At 36.2% G+C, this 20,028-nt stretch overlaps 1 protein-coding gene across 1 annotated transcript in view; it reads left to right on the top strand.

Moving 5' to 3' along the window:
• The window catches only part of SCN9A (sodium voltage-gated channel alpha subunit 9), a 126,121-nt gene that overhangs the window by 34,264 nt on the left and 71,829 nt on the right, over positions 1–20,028 (top strand). Inside the window, exon 2 of the mRNA XM_054722948.1 lies at positions 18,130–18,436. Coding sequence (XP_054578923.1) covers positions 18,179–18,436 — 258 coding nt within the window. The 5' untranslated portion in view covers positions 18,130–18,178. The remainder of the gene's footprint in view (positions 1–18,129; positions 18,437–20,028) is intronic.

Genomic DNA, 20,028 nt, shown 5'->3' with positions numbered 1-20,028 from the left:
TGGAAAGTATACACATCCCTTAATTAATTATTATTTTGATAGATATTTATGACATACACAGAGAAATATAAGTCTGAGACATTTCCTATAAATTGACCACATTATTCTGCAAGTATGCTTACAAGACAATATAAGTAAAACCAGAATCTCCTAGTATTCTTAAAGTTAAGACCAAAACTTACCTCATATTTCCTGAATAAAATGACAAGTTAATGTTATTGATGAAATGATTATGGCTTGGCTTCCTTGAAATATAAGCTGTTAGTCAAGAAAAGCAATTAGGAACATAAGAAATGAAACAGCAATTCCTCTTCCATTTTTCCTTTCATCTGTATTGTGTCATAAGCAAAAGTAACCTAATAGCCACTAATTATAGGAAACCTTTCAGACTTTGTAATTGGATCTTTCATTTTTCCCACAGCACCTGGGAACTAAGAATTTATTCACAGATAAGCATAGTTTATTCCTATGAACTCTTGTCAGTGTCTTCATATGAGAGTCTTAGAAAAAAAGAGACTCATGTTCGTATTTAGGCATATTGGCTAACCTGGTACATTCTTTTGGTAAGAGCAAGTATAATTGTATATCAAGAATATGGTAGCAGGACTACACAATACCATATTTTTTGGTAATATTTGTACAACAAGAAATAAATTAATGATATGATTGGAATACTGAGTCTAAAACATTAGAAACTTAATCAAATAAAAATAGAAAACCAAGAATCAAAGTACTAATTGAAAGAGGGAAAGTAAAACTGAGAAGTAGTGGTAGAATTGATGTAGAAACAATATTTGATAAAAATACACATGGATATTTCCTTTAAATAATATATATTAATGTTAAAAATTATATAGCTTGGAAGACACTCCATGTCAAAAGTAGTTTTATTAATTATAAAATTTTCAAAGTATATTCTTCCCAGTTTCTATTATTTGGGGATTTTGTTTTTATGTTTCCCATTTTCCCTTCTCTCTCTCTCTCTCTCTCTCTCTCTCTCTCTCTCAAGTCTTTAATGCTGTAGAACAAAACGAGTCAGTTTCTTGACATGCCTTATTTCATGATCTTTTCCCCAACAGATTAGCCAGGTAAGTTCTTCACCAGTGAAATTAGGTGTATAGTTCCTGAGGAAGTGAGAGAACATGTCACTTGCTTCTCACACAGCAGTGGTAAAGCCAGCATTCAGACCTCTGCTTTTGTGACAATGGGGCTTATGATTTTCCAAGTATAATACGCTGCCTCTGTAGACAGTAGACTTATTTCAAAGAGATATCATAAGAAATGTTATAAATACATATATTCTGCACTAAGATTCCCATTTACTTCATTTTTTACCATTCTATTATATAGAGGTTATTAAAATAAAAGAGCTAATGCAACTTAAGATGATTTTTATACTAGCATTAACTTTTTTTTGATGGTGAATTTGCAATTAATTAATAAATAGTTGTTGAGCAGGAACTTAGATGCAAGGGAATCAAATTTGTTGTTGTTAATGTATTTCTTTTTTACCTAAATAGACTTGATATCAACTATTGGAATGAAAGGTAATAGATTTAAGACAGTCTCTTCAATAAATGGTGTTGGGAAAACTGGACAGATACATGCAAAAAAAATGAAACTAGACCACCAACTTACACCACACACAAAAATAAACTCAAAATGGATAAAGGACTTAAACATAATACTGGAAACCATAAAAATACTAGAGGAATCCACAGGCAGCAAAATCTCAGACATGTGCCAAAGCGTTTCTTCACCAATACAGCTCCTAGGGCAATGGAGACTAAAGAGAAAATAAACAGATGGGACTACATCAAAATAAAAACTTTTGCACATGCCCTAACCGGTTTGGCTCAGTGGATAGAGCGAGAGCCTGAAGACTGAAGGGTCCCAGGTTCGATTCCGGTCAAGGGCATGTACCTTGGTTGCAAGGCACATCCCCAGTAGGGGGTGTGCAGGATGCAGCTGATTGATGTTTCTAACTCTCCCTCTCTCTTCATCTCTGTAAAAAATCAATAAAATATATGTTAAAAAATTGATGTTTTTTCTAAAAAATTTTTTGCACAACAAAAGAAAACATCAACAACACAACAAGAAAGCACACTGCATGGGAGAACATTTTTTTAATATTTGTTAAATAATATTTGCGAATATTTGCCAAATATAATATTTGCCAATGTTATCACCAATAAGGGTTTAATCTCCAACATTTACAGGGAACTCATACAACTTAACCCAATCAAAAAATGGGCAACAGACCTAAATAGAATCTTTTCAAAAGAAGACATAAAGGCCAAGAGACATATGAAAACATGCTCAAAGTCACTAATCATCTGAGAGATGCAAATCAAAACAACAATGCGGTACCATCTCACACCTGTCAGAATGGCTATCATCAACAAATCAACAAACGACAAGTGCTGGTGAGGATGTGGAGAAAAAGGAACCCTCATGCACTGCTGGTGGGAATGCAGACTGGTGCAGCCACTGTGGAGAACAATATGGAGTTTCCTCAAAAACTAAAAATGAAACTCCCATTTGACCCAGTGATCCCACTTCTAGGAATATATCCCAAGAAACTAGAAACACCAATCAGAAAGAATATATGCACCCCTATGTTCATAGCAGCACAATCTACAATAGCTAAGATTTGGAAACAGCCCAAATACCCATCAGCAGATGAGTGGATTAAAAACCTGTGCTACATCTATACAATGGAATACTACGACGCTACGGTAAAAAAGAAGGAATTCTTACCATTTGCAACAGCATGGATGGAACTGGAGAGCATTATGCTAAGCGAAAGAAATCAGTCAGAGAAAGATAAATATCACATGATCTCACTCATTTATGGAATATAATGAACAACATAAACTGATGAACAAAAACAGAGACAGAGAAGCATCAATCAGACCGTCAAATCTCAGAGTGTAGGTAGGGGAGGGTGGGGGTAAGTGGGAGAGATCAACCAAAGGACTTGTATGCATGCATATAAGCCTAACCAATGGACACAGACACCAGGGGGGTGAGGGCATGAGTGGGGGGATAGGGGACAATGGGGGGATAAGGACACATATGCAATACCTTAATCAATAAAGAAAAAAAAAAGAAGTGAATAAGGCCATTTTAATTATTTAACAATTAGTAAATTCGAGTATTGTGTTTATTAATGCTTAGTATGATAATAAGGCCAAAGTAAAACAGAATGGAGATGGTGATATTTAGGAAGTGATTATGTAATAATTGGTTTATCTATAGAGTTGTAACTTGCTGAGTAATAAAGCAGAAACTGTTGCCATCACTAAAAAAAAAAAAAAGAAGCTTCTCCACCATCTTTATACATTTATTATACTTAGGGGCAGGGGGCCTATGAAAATACACGGACGTGAAGATCTTAAACGGAATGCTGAGAAAATTTATTTCCTTCTCAAGACATTTCTTTAATTTTCCCTTCTCTTCACCCATTTTACACACGTATTCATAAATTAATTATGAATTTAGAAATTCCCAAATTATGTTGCTGTTAATAAAAGATTCCAAATGAGACTTTTCTGTGGCACATTAAATATCAGAGTTTGCAATTACCTGTTCATGCCTTTAAAGAAGTTAAGAGCAACCTGGCTGTCATTTTAAATTTGATTTTCAAAGAGCAGTGTGTCAGAAGCAGTGTAGCTTCTAGGTGTTACCGATGGGTAGGCATTCTTCAATTAAGTTCCTGGGGATTGTTTTTATTTAATTACAAGGGCAGTTAAGCAGATAAACTACTCACTGATTGAATTTCTAAACTCAGGCCTGCTGACAAAAGCCAAATGAGTCATCAGTTAAAAACTTCAGTGATTCTGATGCCCAGACTTTTGACAGGTACATACCCATACCCTAAGCTATATACTTCTGTACTTTGAATTTTTAAGAACATAAACATCCCTCACCTAATGTTGTTTTTTTCTGTTTTTTTTGTTTATTTGGGTTTTTCCTAGTCCTGGCTTTCCTCTATAGAGCTCTGTCACCTTTAACAAAGTAACCCTCTAGGTCAAGCATGTCAAACTGGAAGGCTAACACGGGCCAAATAAGCAAGGTTTAAGTTTATGTGGACCGCAAAAAACCAAAAGCTTCAATTTTCAGAGAAACATAGGTTTATTTTGATAGAGACATGCTGAATACAAAGGGCTGAAATAAATGAGTAATCTTTAATAATAAAAGCATAATATGCTAATTAGACCGGATGGCCTTCTGGACAAACCTTCTGGATGAAGCCAGAGCTGCGAGGGAAGCCTGGGTCCTGGGTGCCAGAGGGAAGCTGGTGCCAGTAGCCCGGGGAAGGAAGGCCTACTCTTGCACGAATTTCATACCTTAGGCCTCTAGTCATTAACATAACATAATAGAACATTTTAATAAAAATTAATATTTTTTCTTGAACATTAACTTACCAGACACTGAATAAGTGCACAAAGTAATAAGCATAATGCAAATAAACCTTTTTTGTTTGTTTGTTTCTGAAAGCGAAATATTTCCTGTTGCACACACCAAACAAGTCAGTACAACACTAATGATGTGGCCATCGGCTGCTAAAATATTCGCTGCTAGTATTAGTGGAGAGAAATGGTGCACCTGTGCATAAGGCACATAAGGGAAATGAGTACAACATGATTATAGTAATCAGTCATTAGCAAACTTGTAGTCCATTATTAATAATTATGTATAACAGGATATTGTAAAAATTAAGTTATATGAAATTTTTATTAAAACGTTTCTTACATACCGATATATTGGCTTGGCTGCAAAAATATTCATTGTGGGCCGCATACTGCCCTCGGGCCGTGAGTTTGATATGCTTTCTCTAGGTGACATTTCAGCTTCCTGATTTGTGAATTGAGAGATCTGATTTAGATTTCCTCTAAGCCCTAATCACTCTAGAATAGTATTTTTAAACAGGATTAGCGAGTTGTAGATTTGACACACCACACACACAAATGGAATGGGGGGTAGACTGGAAGAGAGAACATCAGTGAGTAATGCATAGTAATAATAAATATTGTTTTATGAAGCTTTGTTTTAGATATAGGTGAATATGTATGCTCAGACACACAGTGTAAAATATAGTTTGTACTGTGGGTCATGGTCCAATATGTGCAAAGAACTTCTCTAGAATCCTAACGAGCATTCCCACTCTATTTATAATGGTTGAAAATGAGAAACTTAGCAAATAACATTTGTTCCCAATACAGAATTTAATTGTCACAGCCTTAAAAATGCCATTCCCACCCTGGCTGATGTTACTCAGCTGGTTGGAGCATCGTCCCCTACATCAAAATGTGGCGGGTTCAATTCCCTGTCAGGGCACATACCCAGGTTGCTGGTCGGATCCCCATTTGGGGCGCATGGGGGAGGTAACCAATTGGTGTTTTTCTCTCACATGGATGTTTTTCTCTCTCTCCCTTTCACTAAAAAAAAAAAAAAAAAAAATCCATACCCCCAAATAAACCCCAAAATGAAGCCAATACAAACAAGGATAATTTATGCCTGGAATATATATGACAAAGGTTTTGTTTTTATTATCTTCCCTAAATTTTGTCATGGAAAGGAAAAATGTGTTTAAGCACTATATTGTGCCCTATTAGGGTGAGGTGCATTTTAAAGTATTTGCTGCGTTTTAAAATATTTGCTGCATCCTAAAAGTCAATTGATAATTAATTTTTAATGTTAGCTTTGCTGCACCCTGTTCCTTTCAGAACAATGAGTCTGATAATTGCTATCTGAGATTTGCATATTAAGTCAAGATGGTTAATAATTGTTGAGCCTTGGGAGATAGTAATTAATGTAGTCTTCTTAAATATTCAAATTTTCTTTTTATTTCTAGGCTATAAAATAGATGTTATCACTATTGGTGTTGGAAAACTTCAATTAGGAAGAATTGTTTTAATATAGCCATTTATAAACAGACCATTTGGACTAAGGTCTATATACACTATAATTGCTGGAGTCTTATTAAACTCCTAGAGGCCCGATGCACAAAAGAATAGGCCTTTGCAACCTTGGCGGCTGCCTGGATCCCTCCCTCGCAGCTGGCAGCTTCCTCGATTCCGTGGCTGCAGCCCCACTTTGTCCAGAAGGTTGTCCGGAAGGACGTCTGGTCTAATTAGCACATTACACCTTTATTATTATAGATTACCTCTGGATTCATGGGATACTCTAAGTAAACTGATAATTTCCTGTGCTTTGAACTTCCTTTTGAGTGCTATCTAAGGTATAGTTGTCCTATGCTTTATTTTTCTTTTTGGAAAAAATATTAATTATGGTATTAAAATTGTTCAATTATGGGATTGTTTTTATAGCCCTTGGCAAGTTATAAAGTATTTGCTTCTTGAGGGAACCAACCTCATGGTAAAATGTCAAACACTAAGGTAATTTCTTAAAAGTAGAAATAATTGTGAAAAATGAAATAAAGTTAATAAGTATGAAAAATCAGAAGCATGTACAGTGTGTTTCAGTGTTGTATATGGTGTTACTAAGAATAACTTTATTCAGAGTTAAGCAGTTTAATATACTATGAATCAGATTAATGTCATTTAATTTGATAGTTTTTAATAAAACTTTATTGCTATTTGAGATTATATTCAACTGCTAATAATAGAGACCTGGACACAGTAGCTCAAAGACCCAGGTTTTATGCTTTCACTTAATAGGAGCCCAAGGTAGATGCCTAAAACTGGTGCAAAGTCACAGATGATTCAGAAGAAATGTTTTAATCATTTAGCAAAACAGCTCAGTCTAGTTTCCACACCATGAGTCAACAGTAATTTCTCCATATTGAACAAGAATATTTGTTGAAAACAAGAGAAACTGTTTGACCCAAGCCAAAGGGAGATTTATTGGAAGGTGCTGGGTTCTCACAGAGTTATTGGAAGAATTTGGGAAGCTGGATGAGCTGGAGGTGAAATGAGCAGACTAAAGAGAGGAGCAGAGGCTGTTGACAGACTTATCTGGCCAGGACAGGACTGCTGGACAATTCTGCCATAGCGGCCCAAAGGCTCCAGCACAGAGGAATTCCAGCCAGACCTTCCTGCATCCTGGCTTCACTCATTCCAGGATCAAAGTAGAGAGCAAGTGAATCCATTTGAATGAGCTTAGGAGTAAGTTTGGCCTCACCGTACTTAGAAGGGTGGAAGGAAGGATAGTTCACCTTAGATTCCTACAGTAAGAGGCAGGTCTCCAGTTTCCTCACCACTACTCAGCCTGGGAGATTCCCCTTCATTCCAAATGAAAAATATCAGATGGTGCATAAACATAATACTAATAATTACATATAAATAAATATATATGTATAGAGACATATACATATATACATATACATAATATGCATAAACATATCTGTAATTTGCTTTTGATTAAAAAGGAAGAAAATAAGATTGGCCAGGTATTTGCAATCAGATGTGGAGTAACTGAATAGTTAAAATGTATACATCTTATATACTTGAAGCAAAAGAAGGTATTTTACCTCAAATAGTATAACTTTCAAATAGTGTCATCTTACATTTGATTTTAAGTGCCATTAGATGGCAATGGTTAGCCCCTCCCCACTCAGGTAATAATACGTGGTAGTTTTCTAACTTGTGAAATCGTAATTCTACAGTTCAGACAATTCCCAAGTGGTTTAGACTCAACTATACCTATTGTCGAATTTGATAAGGGAACTACAAAGTAGTATATTATGAAGAGATAATATGAGTGCAAGAGGTAATGCACTAAGCATAGATTATATTAAAAAGAAGCAATTAAAATTGAGGGCAATGGATTTTGTCATATCATTGAATTCCCAGATCTCACCCAGTATCTGACACAAAGTGGTTACTCACACTTCTGATTGGTGCTCCAAGAAAAGAAAAAGAAATACAAGGATAAAAAAATATTTGAAATAATGTTCTCAATTATCAGTAATAAAAACAACACACACACACACACACACACACACACACACACACACACACACACACACACATATACAGTGATGCTAAAGGAAGGACTAAATTACCTCTGTTCCCTTCATTTCAAAATTGTTGCCCTGTAAAGAGATAACCAAAGAGAAGGAAGGCAAAAATTAAGGGAAAGCATTAAAAAGGTGTGCTAGGAAGTTCATTAATTAAATTTTGGAATTTGTGGTGTTTGTGGTATTGGTTAGTTTATGAAAAATGAGCAATCCATTTAATTTCTGAGGTCACTTTTAATATTATTACTTTTGTATCTAATTTTCATTTGTATTTTGCATTTTTGGGTCACCACCTCCTCTCCCCAGTTGTATAAGCTACAAGCCTATAAAACCTGGATTTGTCTCTGGGTTGTAGGAGGCTAGATGTTCCAACTAAGAGAGCAAATAGGTAAAATGTCTGATAATGTACATTGAAGAATTGTCCAGTAGTTAGAAGTATAGTTTAGATGTACTTATAGTAACATGTTTGGATCTTAAACCCATAGTGCTTATTAAAGAAAAAAAAAAAGAACCGAATGAAGTATATAACTCAATCTATGTAAATTAAAGACATATAAATTCAAAATAATATTTAGTTTTCAAGAAAACATAACACAAAGATGCATAGTAAGCACATTTGGATGGTTGCCTAAGGATGGGAATGGAAAGGGGCTGGAGCGGTGAGGAATGGAGCATGGGGCTGACAAAGAAAAAATAATAATAGAGAGGTTTACATGGCCAATGACGACATGGGCCATGAACTGGGGAGTTTTAACTCTCTAAACACGAGATTAAAAAAAAAATCTATAGAATACAGGAACTTTGATTTATATTATCCACAATATAGCTAAATTATTGTTCAATCTTACAAGCTTTGTGCCAACTTTTAATTTTAAATTAGACTAGCCTGAGTGTATATAAAACTGGAAATTGAATGTAAAGAGCTTATTAAGTTATACATGTCAAATCCCACGGAAGGACAAGCCAAAGATGATTTTTTGTTGTTTGGAAGAGCTGAGAGTAGTGAAGTGATCAGACTGCAGAAAAACCTAACAAATGAGAAAGACAGTTCCTGTACCATAGCAACACTTAATAAATAATCTTCTGAATGAAGAGGGTGGAGAGAGAGGACTTATTAGGAGTATAGTCCTGATAAAGAATAGCAAGCTTCTACTCAACTTTCCTTCTTGACCTAAACCCCCTTCCTGAATCCAGGTCAGGTGGCTTTTCAATGTGGTGTGTTCTCGTTGCTTTCATGAGAGCTGAAGTGCAGTTATTTACCTGCCCATATTCCCCAATAGACCGTAAGTCCCAAAGGACAAGCACCAAGGATGCCTTATTTGTATTTGTGTACCTAGCACCTGGCATCATATCTAGCACTTAGTAGTCACTTTTAAAAAAATGGTTGAAGAGTAAATAACACCGAATGAACATATGAAAGGCATATTAGCATCACATGATTTCACACATATAACAATCATTGTTTGTATAACCTGTAGTGGGATTATCTTAGAATCAAGATTACTTTCTTTTTGTTTTAGTAATTTGAACAATAAGGAATTGATAACACTTAGATCTTTATGCTTTAATCTTTTGTAGCTTAATAAAGAAAAATCCCAAAGCATATTTCGTTAATTCTGCTAATAGGTTATTGTGATGGCATTTAAAAAAAAAAATAAAGTTTAGCCCTAGCAGGTATGGCTCAGTGGATAGAGTGTCAGCCCATAGAGGGAGGGATCCCAGGTTCAATTCCAGTTAAGGGCATGTGCCTCGGTTGCAAGCTGAATTTCCAGCCTTGTTTCTCTCTTTGGTCCCTTCCACTCTCTAAAAATCAATGAAAAAATAATCCTTGGGTGGATAAACAAAAAAATAAATGTTAGCCCAGCTGGGGTGGCTCAGTGGTTGAGCATCAACCCATGAACCAGGAGGTCAGGGCACAAGCTCAGGTTGTGGGCTCAATCCCCAGTAGGGAGTGAGCAGGAAGCAGCCAATCAATGATTCTTTCTCATCATTGATTTTTCTGTTTCTTTTTCTTTGAAATCAATAAAAATATTTTTAAATACATAAATTTTAATACCAATAATATTGCAAATAATTTAACTGAAGACTGGTCATTCAAGCTTCATTTTCTAATTACTTTTAAGTTATAGGGTCTTTCAAAATAAGGCTACTTTGAAAAATAGTAATTTTTATACAATAGTATACTCTAAGGGAATTCTTGGATAGTATTTCCTACACAAGAGCGGAAAATTCCATCTACATTTTTAAAAAACTGAGAACAATTGCCTTAACAATAAAACCACTCAAGGTTGTAGACTGAGCCCAGCTGGTGAGGGCACATGCCCGGGTTGTGGGCTCGATCCCCAGTAGGGGCCCTGCAGGAGGTAGCCTCTCTCATCAATGTACCTCTCTCATCAATGTTTCTATCTCTCTATCTCTTTCCCTTCCTTGCTCTCTTAAAACACACACACACACACACACATACACACACAAAAACAAAACACACACACACAATAAAAAACATATTTTGGAAAATAAAAGATTGTAGACTAACATAATTGAAAGTCAAATAAGATGAAATGAAATCTAGTTTGCATATACTAATTGAAGGATTTAATAAAAGATACTAATTGGAATTCATTCTTGCATTTTATTCCACACAGTCTTAAAATCCATAAGACATGGTCATTGCTTTGTATGGTATTTGTTCACTTTGCATGGTAGAATCCATTTTTCCTGATATGACACAGAAGCATACCCATTCTGATATTCTTCAATTCTTTCTCCATTTCCATTTTTCTGCCTTAGGATCTTTTCCTTCTGCCTAAAAACTTCTTTTAATATATACTTTAGTTAGAGTGATGATTTCTCTCCATTTGTCTTCTTTTTAAATTCCACATTTACCTTTATCTTTCAAGAAGTACAATATTCTTATAGAAAAAAAAATGTTAGGAAGCATGAGACTTGGTTGGAAAGTTTGTAAGGAGGATATTCTGATAAAAGGGAAGTGTGTGGAAGGACCCCTGCCCCATTTATCAGAATTCTGACTTAGGGGAAACTTAAAGGAGTGTCGAAGGCGGCACCCCTAATTATTCCTCGACTTTTCTAAACAAGTCTGTGCACATGCAGACCCCCAGGTGTTTACTGGAATCCTTATGCTTAATCCCTCAATGCCCTTACCTAGAGTACGATAAAGGCCTAATGAGGCAGGCAATCTACGCCCTCTCTTTCACAGTGAAACTGTGTCGGAGTAATCTGTTCATCTGTCATTTAGGGGTTGCTGGTCAGCCCTGGCAAAAATATATATATATATACTAAATATAAAGTCCAATGAATTCTTCCAAATTATACAAACCATGCAACAAGGGCTGGAATAAAAACACAGAACTCCCTCACTCTAGAAGGATATTTTTACTTCCTGTAATATTCTGGATGTCAGGGACCAGTAACTATGAAATCAAGCAGCAGGTCTACTTTGTTCCAACAAAATTATAAGCTAAGGATACACTGCTCTCTAGGATTTCATAATCTAATTCTAGCAGTCAGTTAAGTGAAGTTATGGATTTATGGACTGTAGTTTAAAGGGATAGGGATAAATGTACCTACCCCACCTTGTTGGGGAAAGCTTACTACTGATGAGGCATGAGAAACCATTAGAAGTTACCAGGCTCAGGGGGTTGGGGAGAGTTATCCTGCTTCAAACTAGCTTTCTAGTGAAAGGGACTAGCTAAAGCCATAGGGAAGATAGGCAATTATTTTATAAACTAGAGGCCTGGTGCACAAAATGCATGCACTGGGGGCAGGGGGATGTGCCCCTTAGCCTAGCCTGCACCCTCTCCAATCTGGGACCTCTCAGGGAATGTCCAACTAAACCGGCAGTCGGACATCCCTCTAACAATCCGGGACTGCTGGCTCACAATTGCTTGCCTGCCTGCCTGCCTGAGTGCCCCTAACTGCTTCTGCCTGCCAGCCTGATCACTCCCTAACCACTCCCCTGCCAGCCTGATCGACGCCCAACTGCTACCCTGCCGGCCCGATCACCTCCAACTGCCCTCCCCTGCTGGCTTGGTCACCCCTAACTGCCCTCTCCTGCAGGCCTGGTCCCCCCCAACTACCCTCCCCTGCAGGCCTGGTAACGCCTAACTGCTCTCCCCTGCTGGTTCGGTGGCCCCCAACTGCCCTCCCCTGCAGGCCTGGTCCCTCCCAACTGCCCTCCCCTGCCAGCTTGGTCACCCTAACTGCCCTCTCCTGCAGGCCTGGTTGCCCCCAACTGCCCTCCCCTTGCAGGCCTGGTCCCCCCTCAACTGCCCTCCTCTGCAGGCTTGGTTCCCCCCTAACTGCCCTCCCCTGCCAGCCTGGTTGCCCCTAACTGCCCTCCCCTGCCAGCCATCTTGTGGCAGCCATCTTGTGACCACATGGGGGCAGCCATCTTGTGTGAGGGCGTGACAGTCAATTTGCATATTACCTCTTTATAGGATAACCCTTGGCTGTTTATCTTTGTTTACTTCTGATGTCATTTTAAGAAACTATATAAAGTTAAAAGCAAATTGAGAAAAAAGAGGATTGTATGTAGATTTATAAAGGCTGTCTGAATGAATTCAAGTCTTTCTGCCTACTTACATGTAAAAGTTTTGGTTACTTTTAAATTTCAGGTAACAAATATTATATGGGCATTACCTAAATATGTCAATATAATGGATTATTACCACTGCTTTTAGTGATTGGTAAAGGGGAAGATAAAGCATCAGAGGTAGAACATTATTGGCTATTTGAAAATTTGTGCAGTGTCCAAATATAATAAACTGATGATCCTCAGGAAGTGTCAGAGCTAAAATTGTGTATTTTATTTTGATCAAAATAGGACACATATCAAGACAGCAAATTAAAACATTGGTCAGGTTTCAAAGACCTTTTCTTGCATATTAAAGGCAATGCCAAGCAGAATTTGGATAACTGAAGTTGGGAATCCTCTGTTATCTAAGGTTTCCAGCTCTAAGACTCACGAGGATGCCATTTAAGCAAGGTGCAGGATTTCCAAACAGTAGCAAATGTCAGTATGATGAAATCTTAATAACTTAAGACTTAAGATCTCCTCATGTTTAATTCAGTACTGCTGTGCAGCCATGCAATCTGTCTTCCAGAAAATCACATGGTAACTGTGGTTACCCTGATAAAGAATAATGATTAAGACAGTCTCCTATGCTCCCCCGAAAAAGTAAATTGTACTAGGCAGGTCCTATTTGGTAATTTCTCCAAGGAGCTCTCAAAAGTCAGATGAGCAAATATCTAAGCTTGCCCAGAACAGCCCCACTTTATGTCTATTGTCTTGATGTCCAATGTGATGTAACATTTATTTTTTACATAAAACTCTTGGTTCATAACATGGTTGCTGTGGTCATATTGCCAAGGATGGAACCAAATTTGCAAGTGTATTCCTTACAGTCAGGGAAGATCTAGTTGCTTTCCTCCAGTGGTGTTCTTAGGTGTTCAAATAGCAGTAAAATGAAAATCTATTGAGAGTCCTTTTAATTACAATTCAGAGAGCAGATAAGACTGGACTCAAATCTGGTTTAATAATTATGTTTTCCAATATTCACCAGATTCAGTTTTCAAGCAGTTTTCACGTTCTTATCTAAATAGTAAGTAGAGCTACTGGATGATAAAGTGCACTGCCTCTTCTCTTTGAATGTTTCAGCTTTGTCGCCTTGCTGTTGACATACAGGATTTATATGATCTTGATATTTCCCTCACCTCCTGAGGCTGGGTGTAGGAAGGACTCACACTCTTCATTTGATGCCAGGATATAGAGCAGAACTTCCAGACTCATGTACAAGTATTTTAGGTCTCATGGAAGAAAGCTTATGTCATCACAGTTCATACTGGAAGTAAACATTGCCTCTCATCTTTCATGATGATGTATTTCTCTTTTATCATGGGATTTTAGATTTTATGAATAGGAAGGGGGTGAAGGAGATGCCACTGATTATAGAAGATTTTAAAATGCCATGGCGGCAAAAAGAGGTCTTTGTAGTTTTAAGCAATGGTTAAGTGTTTCCCTGGTGGCCAGAGTGGGGCTGTTCTTTTGCCTTGTTTTGTCGATATTATCAGGTGTTCAGTATCAGCAAAATGAGAATTGCTGAGGCAAATAGGTTTCTTTCATCTCATTATTACCCCACAATTCCTAAAGTAACACAGAAACCGAAAGAGAGATTTTTGTAGCGTAACAGCATCATTCAGATATATAAAATGAAGCCTTAATTTAACAACTTAAAAAGTATTTAGTATGTGTAACACTACCAAGTGAGTTAAATTATCTTTATTCTAAAACAAAATACATATAATCCCTTACAGATGTATTTTTTAGCCTACTTAACCATAATGACTCTCACATATAATTAGGGCTCAGACATTGTGACTCCAATCTAGTGCACATTTGTAGAAAGTTATCATCCCAAACATAATGACTTAAAAAAATTGATCAGCATTTCTAATGGATCTTTCATTGATCAAACTGATGCTATTTTGTACTTTGTAAAATATTATTTTATCTATTAATTATGACCCATTTTAATTAAAAGTAGTTAGAATTATAGGTCTATTATCGCTTAGCTACATTATCGATAATGGCAATGTATTTATTTGATAAAGTCAAATTTACTGAGACATTGTTAATTTTATATAACATCATTGTAATTCTACATCTGTGATTTCTTTTTTAAATAATCTTTTTCATCTTGGAATAGTTTTAGATTTATGGGAAATTTATGCAGATAGAACAGAGTTCCCATGTACTCCATACTCAGGTTCCCTTATTATTAACAATTTACATTAATATGGTGCATTTTCCCCAATTAATGAAACCATATTGGTAAATATTATTATTAATATCTTTAGTCACCTTTTCTTAGTTTTTCCCTACTGTCCTTTTTCTTTTGCTAGATCCCATCCAAAATACCATATTATATATATTTCACTATCCTGTCTCCTTGGGCATCTCTAGGCTCTGGCAGTTTCTCAGATTTTTCTTGTTTTTGATGATCTTAACCATTTGAAGGTGTACTGGTCAGGTTTTTGTAGAACATCCCTGACTTGGGATTTTTCTGATGTTTTTCTCATTATTAGATCTAAGTTGTGAGTTTTGGGGAGGAAAACTGTGTGTACAAGTACCATTTTCATCATATCATCTCAAGGGACTATATTACCAACATGAGTTATCACTGATGATGCTAGGTATAAATTATTTTAAAATGCTCTTTTTAAATGCTCATGTATTGATTCCTTTGTGGCTTGAGAATACTTTAAAAATGAATGGTGTTCCAGCCAAAACCAATATCTGTGGAAAATAGCATTATCTGTTTCCAGAGCAGTGACATTTTCAAAGCAATTTTTCAATTTCCAACAGTGTGCACCAATAAAACATTCTATTTTACTTATTTTTACATTTGTCCACTATCTTAAGTAATTTAGATCTGACCTAATTTGACTCAGATTTTGGCAGACATTCAAAATGATTTATTGGACCAATTTTAATTTTGTAAAAATAGAATTTAAGTTAGCTACAGGTAAGGGACTTGATGGTGAAATATAAAACAGAGCCATAAATTATTATAGAGTTATTAACATATAATTACTCCCCTGCTTCTTGGAATAATGAAATATTATATCTTAATCCTTTTAATCACAGTTGAAAAAACAAGAAATTCAAAGATTTCTTGCTTTTTACAAGAAATGTTGAAAATTGTCAATGAAAGCTGCTTCCTAAAGACATTTTATGAAAAAATATTTTAAGAGAATAATTCCATTTTAAAATATATAAATTTCATATGTAATACAAAGTGCTGATAATAATCATTACAAAAGCACAATTCTTATATAATATTATATGGACTTAATACACACATATCCTACTTGAACCATAACAGAGTTGACACTCTGACATTAATAAATTAATTTGGAGCTGCAGTTTGGAGTTGCAGAATTATGAACTAGTTATCTAAGTATCTCTTAATATGAGATTAGGTGGGTAAAACAATTATGAGAACAAAAAGGTGGTTTTTTTTGTGTGCAATATTGTGATCTCACTCTAAAGAAGATGCCATGATAATACTATTAATAAGAAGTGGAAATGTGCCCTAGCTGGTTTGGCTCTGGATAGAGCGCTGGTCTGCAGACTGAAGGGTTCTGGGTTCGATTCCGGTCAAGGGCACATGCCTGGGTTATGGGCTCAATCCCCAGCAGGGGGCATGCAGGAGTCAGCCAATCAATGATTCTCTCTCCTCATTGATGTTTCTATCTCTCTCTCTCCCTCTCCATTCTTCTCTGAAATCAATAAAAATATATTTAAGAAAAAGAAGTGGAAATGTAATAATACATTTGTCAAAATTACAAATTAAACATAAATAAATATTGACTTATTAAATATATTAAAATTATGTCAAATCAGTTTAAATCCTTTTCAAATACACTTGTTGAATAAAAAAGCATGACATTTTCCTTGTAAAAATTTAAAAAATGTCAATAAAAATTAATAGAAATAATTTATAACCCCTCAGATAGGAATAAGCTTCATTAAATATATTGTATGTTTAATTTCAGATTTACTTTATATACATTTTAAAAATTTAAATGAATATACAAATATGTTTGTGTGCATGTAACCTGCATTCCATTAATTATCCATTATAACATTTTTTAGAATTCATTTAGTAGTCATTAAAAGCAGTCTTTAGAGGCTACTGAGTTGCTCAGTTTTTCATTTTATGCTCATTTTTTATTTAATGAAATCTTGAATATTAGACTTTTGGATTGATTACAATTTTTCAATATTATAAAAACACTGTAGTAAACATCTCATAAATTTTTTCTGTAGGTTTTTTTAATGTTTTGTATTCATATATAGGTTAATTAAGGAAGTCATGGTTTGAATGCATATTCTAGCGGTATTTTTACCTTTTTAATTGAATCACAAACATTTCCCAAATTTCCCTCCTTTGTGCTTTCCAAAATATTTTCCCAAATTGTTTTTAATTCAAAACAGAAATGTATTTTTTCTGATTTCTGAAGGGATATGTATCCTATCTAATAAAAGAGTAATATGCAAATTGACCATCACTCCAACACACAAGATGGCTTCCCCCGTGTGGTCAAAGATGGCTGCCCCCATGTGGACACAAGATGGCCACCACAAGATGGCCAGCAGGGGAGGGCAGTTGGGAGGGACCAGGCCTGCAAGGGAGGGCATTTGGGGGTGATAAATCCTGCAGGGGAGGGCAGTTGGGGGGACCAGGCCGGCAGAGGAGGGAAGTTGGGGGTGACCAGGCCTGCAGGGGAGGGCAGTTAGGGGCAATCGGGCTGGCAGGGGAGCAGTTAGGCATCAACCAGGCTGGCAGGGGATTGGTTAGAGTGTGATCAGGCTGGCAGGCAGAAGCGGTTAGGGGCAATCAGGAAGGCAGGCAGGCGAGCAGTTGTGAGCCAGCAGTCCTGGATTGTGAGAGGGATGTCCGACTACCCTTTTAGGCCCAATCCTAGGATTGGGCCTAAATGGGCAGTCGGACATCCCTCGAGGGGTCCCAGATTGGAGAGGGTGCAGGCTGGGCTGAGGAAAAACCCCCGCTTCCCCCCGTGCACGATTTTCGTGCACCAGGCCTCTAGTATATTATAAAAGAAATGAATGTGTAAAATAGAATAAAACAGTCTTCACCACCTCATTCACAGAAATGAGTTTCCCCAAGAGAGAAGTAGGGGTTGTGAGCAAGTTATGAGAAGAGGATCAGAGAGGCAAGAGGAGAAGCTGGGGAGTGGTGGTCTCAGAAGCATTCTCATAAAGTCTTTTAAATGGGGAGAGTTGAGTTGAAATGCACTAAGAGTGAATACATATGAAAAATAAAGGAAATTCATTGTTTTTCATTAAGTTGTCACTTTTTTACTTTAAAAAAGTTCAAATTTTAAAATAAAGGTGGCTAGAAAGCATGGAAAATGTGTTGCACATAATAGTCAATAAATGCTGACTTAACATGCTAATAATTCTGTGAACATCATGTTTTATAGTTGAAGCCAAAAAGTGGTTTATTAATAATAATAATGATTGCTATTATTACTATTATTTTGATGTGCCATCATTGGTTGGCAAACACTTAAGGCTTTATTTTTCAATTCCCACTTAGGCCTCTTATGAAGGAGCTGAAGGGGAAATAAAATATACAGGATGAAAAGATGGCAATGTTGCCTCCCCCAGGACCTCAGAGCTTTGTCTACTTCACAAAACAGTCTCTTGCCCTCATTGAACAACGTATTGCTGAAAGTAAAACAAAGGAACCCAAAGAAGAAAAGAAAGACGATCATGAAGAAGGCCCAAAGCCAAGCACTGACTTGGAAGCTGGCAAACAGCTGCCCTTCATCTATGGGGACATCCCTCCAGGCATGGTGTCGGAGCCCCTGGAGGACCTGGACCCCTACTATGCAGACAAAAAAGTGAGTTTACTGAGATTGCAGTGGTGCAGTCTCTGCCTCTTTCTGTATGGAAAGTTAGTTAAAATTGGAGTGGAATTGAGGGAAAATCCACATCATGACTAAAATATTCAAGTAAATACATATGTAGGATATTCAGAATATCTACTTTTTCTAATTTTTTGTTGAAACTGGTTCTATCATACCATTTTGATTTCCTTAATCTTTTAAAAGTGTTCAGCATAATGTTCTTCCTTTCTGGACATGCCTTAAATGCATACCAGTAAGAACAAAACAAGTGTCAATTGACAAGTCATGGGAATATATCCAGAGTGCATTTTGTGGAGGTGACAGCTGACTCCCTGGGAGTATATAAGATTGCTCAATTAATAATGAAGTTTGGAGAGCTGCTTCATTTCCAGTGTTGGAGAGAAGGAGGAGTCTGGGATATCAGGGAGGTAGGGCATATATCAGAAAAATTTTCCATTGTTTCAAGAAGAAGGGAAAAGAGTATCTTTTAAAATTACCCAGAAAGTTGAGGAGAGAAAGGCTATTGCAATGAATAAGGACGAGAAATCTCCCGGATAATTCTGACAGACATATGACCCTATTCCCTCTTTGCTCTCATACTCCTCCATTTGTATTTCTCTGTATGATTCCTTTCACATCTTGTCTTTAATATATTAGAGTTATCATGTTCCTATTGCCTTTCTAGAAAGTTCCTTGTATGCAAAACTCATGCCTCATTTAAGTTCAAACTCCTTTCATTGCCTCTTACACTATAGTTGCTCACTACACAATTGTAGAAAATAATGGATGAATGAATTTTAAGCACGGTATATTGAAATTTAAGAAAACAGTACTCATACTCAAACACTAGGTATTCATTTTAAAACTAATTTTCATTGTAAAAGTGAACTTTATGTTAAATTATGTTTAGACATAAAACTAGTACAGTGAAAGAAACCAGGAATATTAAAAGGGCATCCAAAAATAATAGATTCAGATTCATTTTCTTGAAAAGAGTGTCACATGCAATTGAAAAGCAAGATATTCAAACTTATGTCCCCAGTTTAGAAAAATATTGACTATCAGAATCCCACTCATTAGCTTGTATAAAATGAAGATTAAGTAACAACAATAAAAAGACCAAGTCAACGTGTTCTAGCGAACACGAGTAATTTGCCTGACAGTGCAGAAAAGTAAGACAAGGATTTGAACTTGGACTTTCTGATTTTCAATCCAAAAACAGTAGATTGTTTTAGTGTTTTGTTATTGCTGCTATTTACTTATTTGGATTTTAAATGTTTTAAGAATGTTTAGTTCTACTGGTATCATTTTAAAAAATTACCATGGGTAGTAGCAAGCACTTTAATTTGTGTCCTTTTATTTTTAGCTGTTATTAGTATTACATCTAAAATAGAAAAATTGATCTAGGTACTCGGATTATTCCAACTCTAATATTTGTGAAAATATTTTTTGAAGGAATTCATATTTTGGAGCACTTTCTGCTAACCATAACAATAGCCAACAAGGATTAAAAGTCTCAAGGTGTTATGGTAAAAATCAGGGATAGATAGTTTTTAATTGGTTTGCTTACAATGCAGTGTAGTGAA

Source organism: Eptesicus fuscus, chromosome 11 (assembly GCF_027574615.1).
Source record: "Eptesicus fuscus isolate TK198812 chromosome 11, DD_ASM_mEF_20220401, whole genome shotgun sequence".
NCBI lineage: Eukaryota > Metazoa > Chordata > Mammalia > Chiroptera > Vespertilionidae > Eptesicus > Eptesicus fuscus.
The sequence above is the reverse complement of the archived record's forward strand: the minus strand, read 5'-3'. Positions and strand labels throughout refer to the sequence as shown.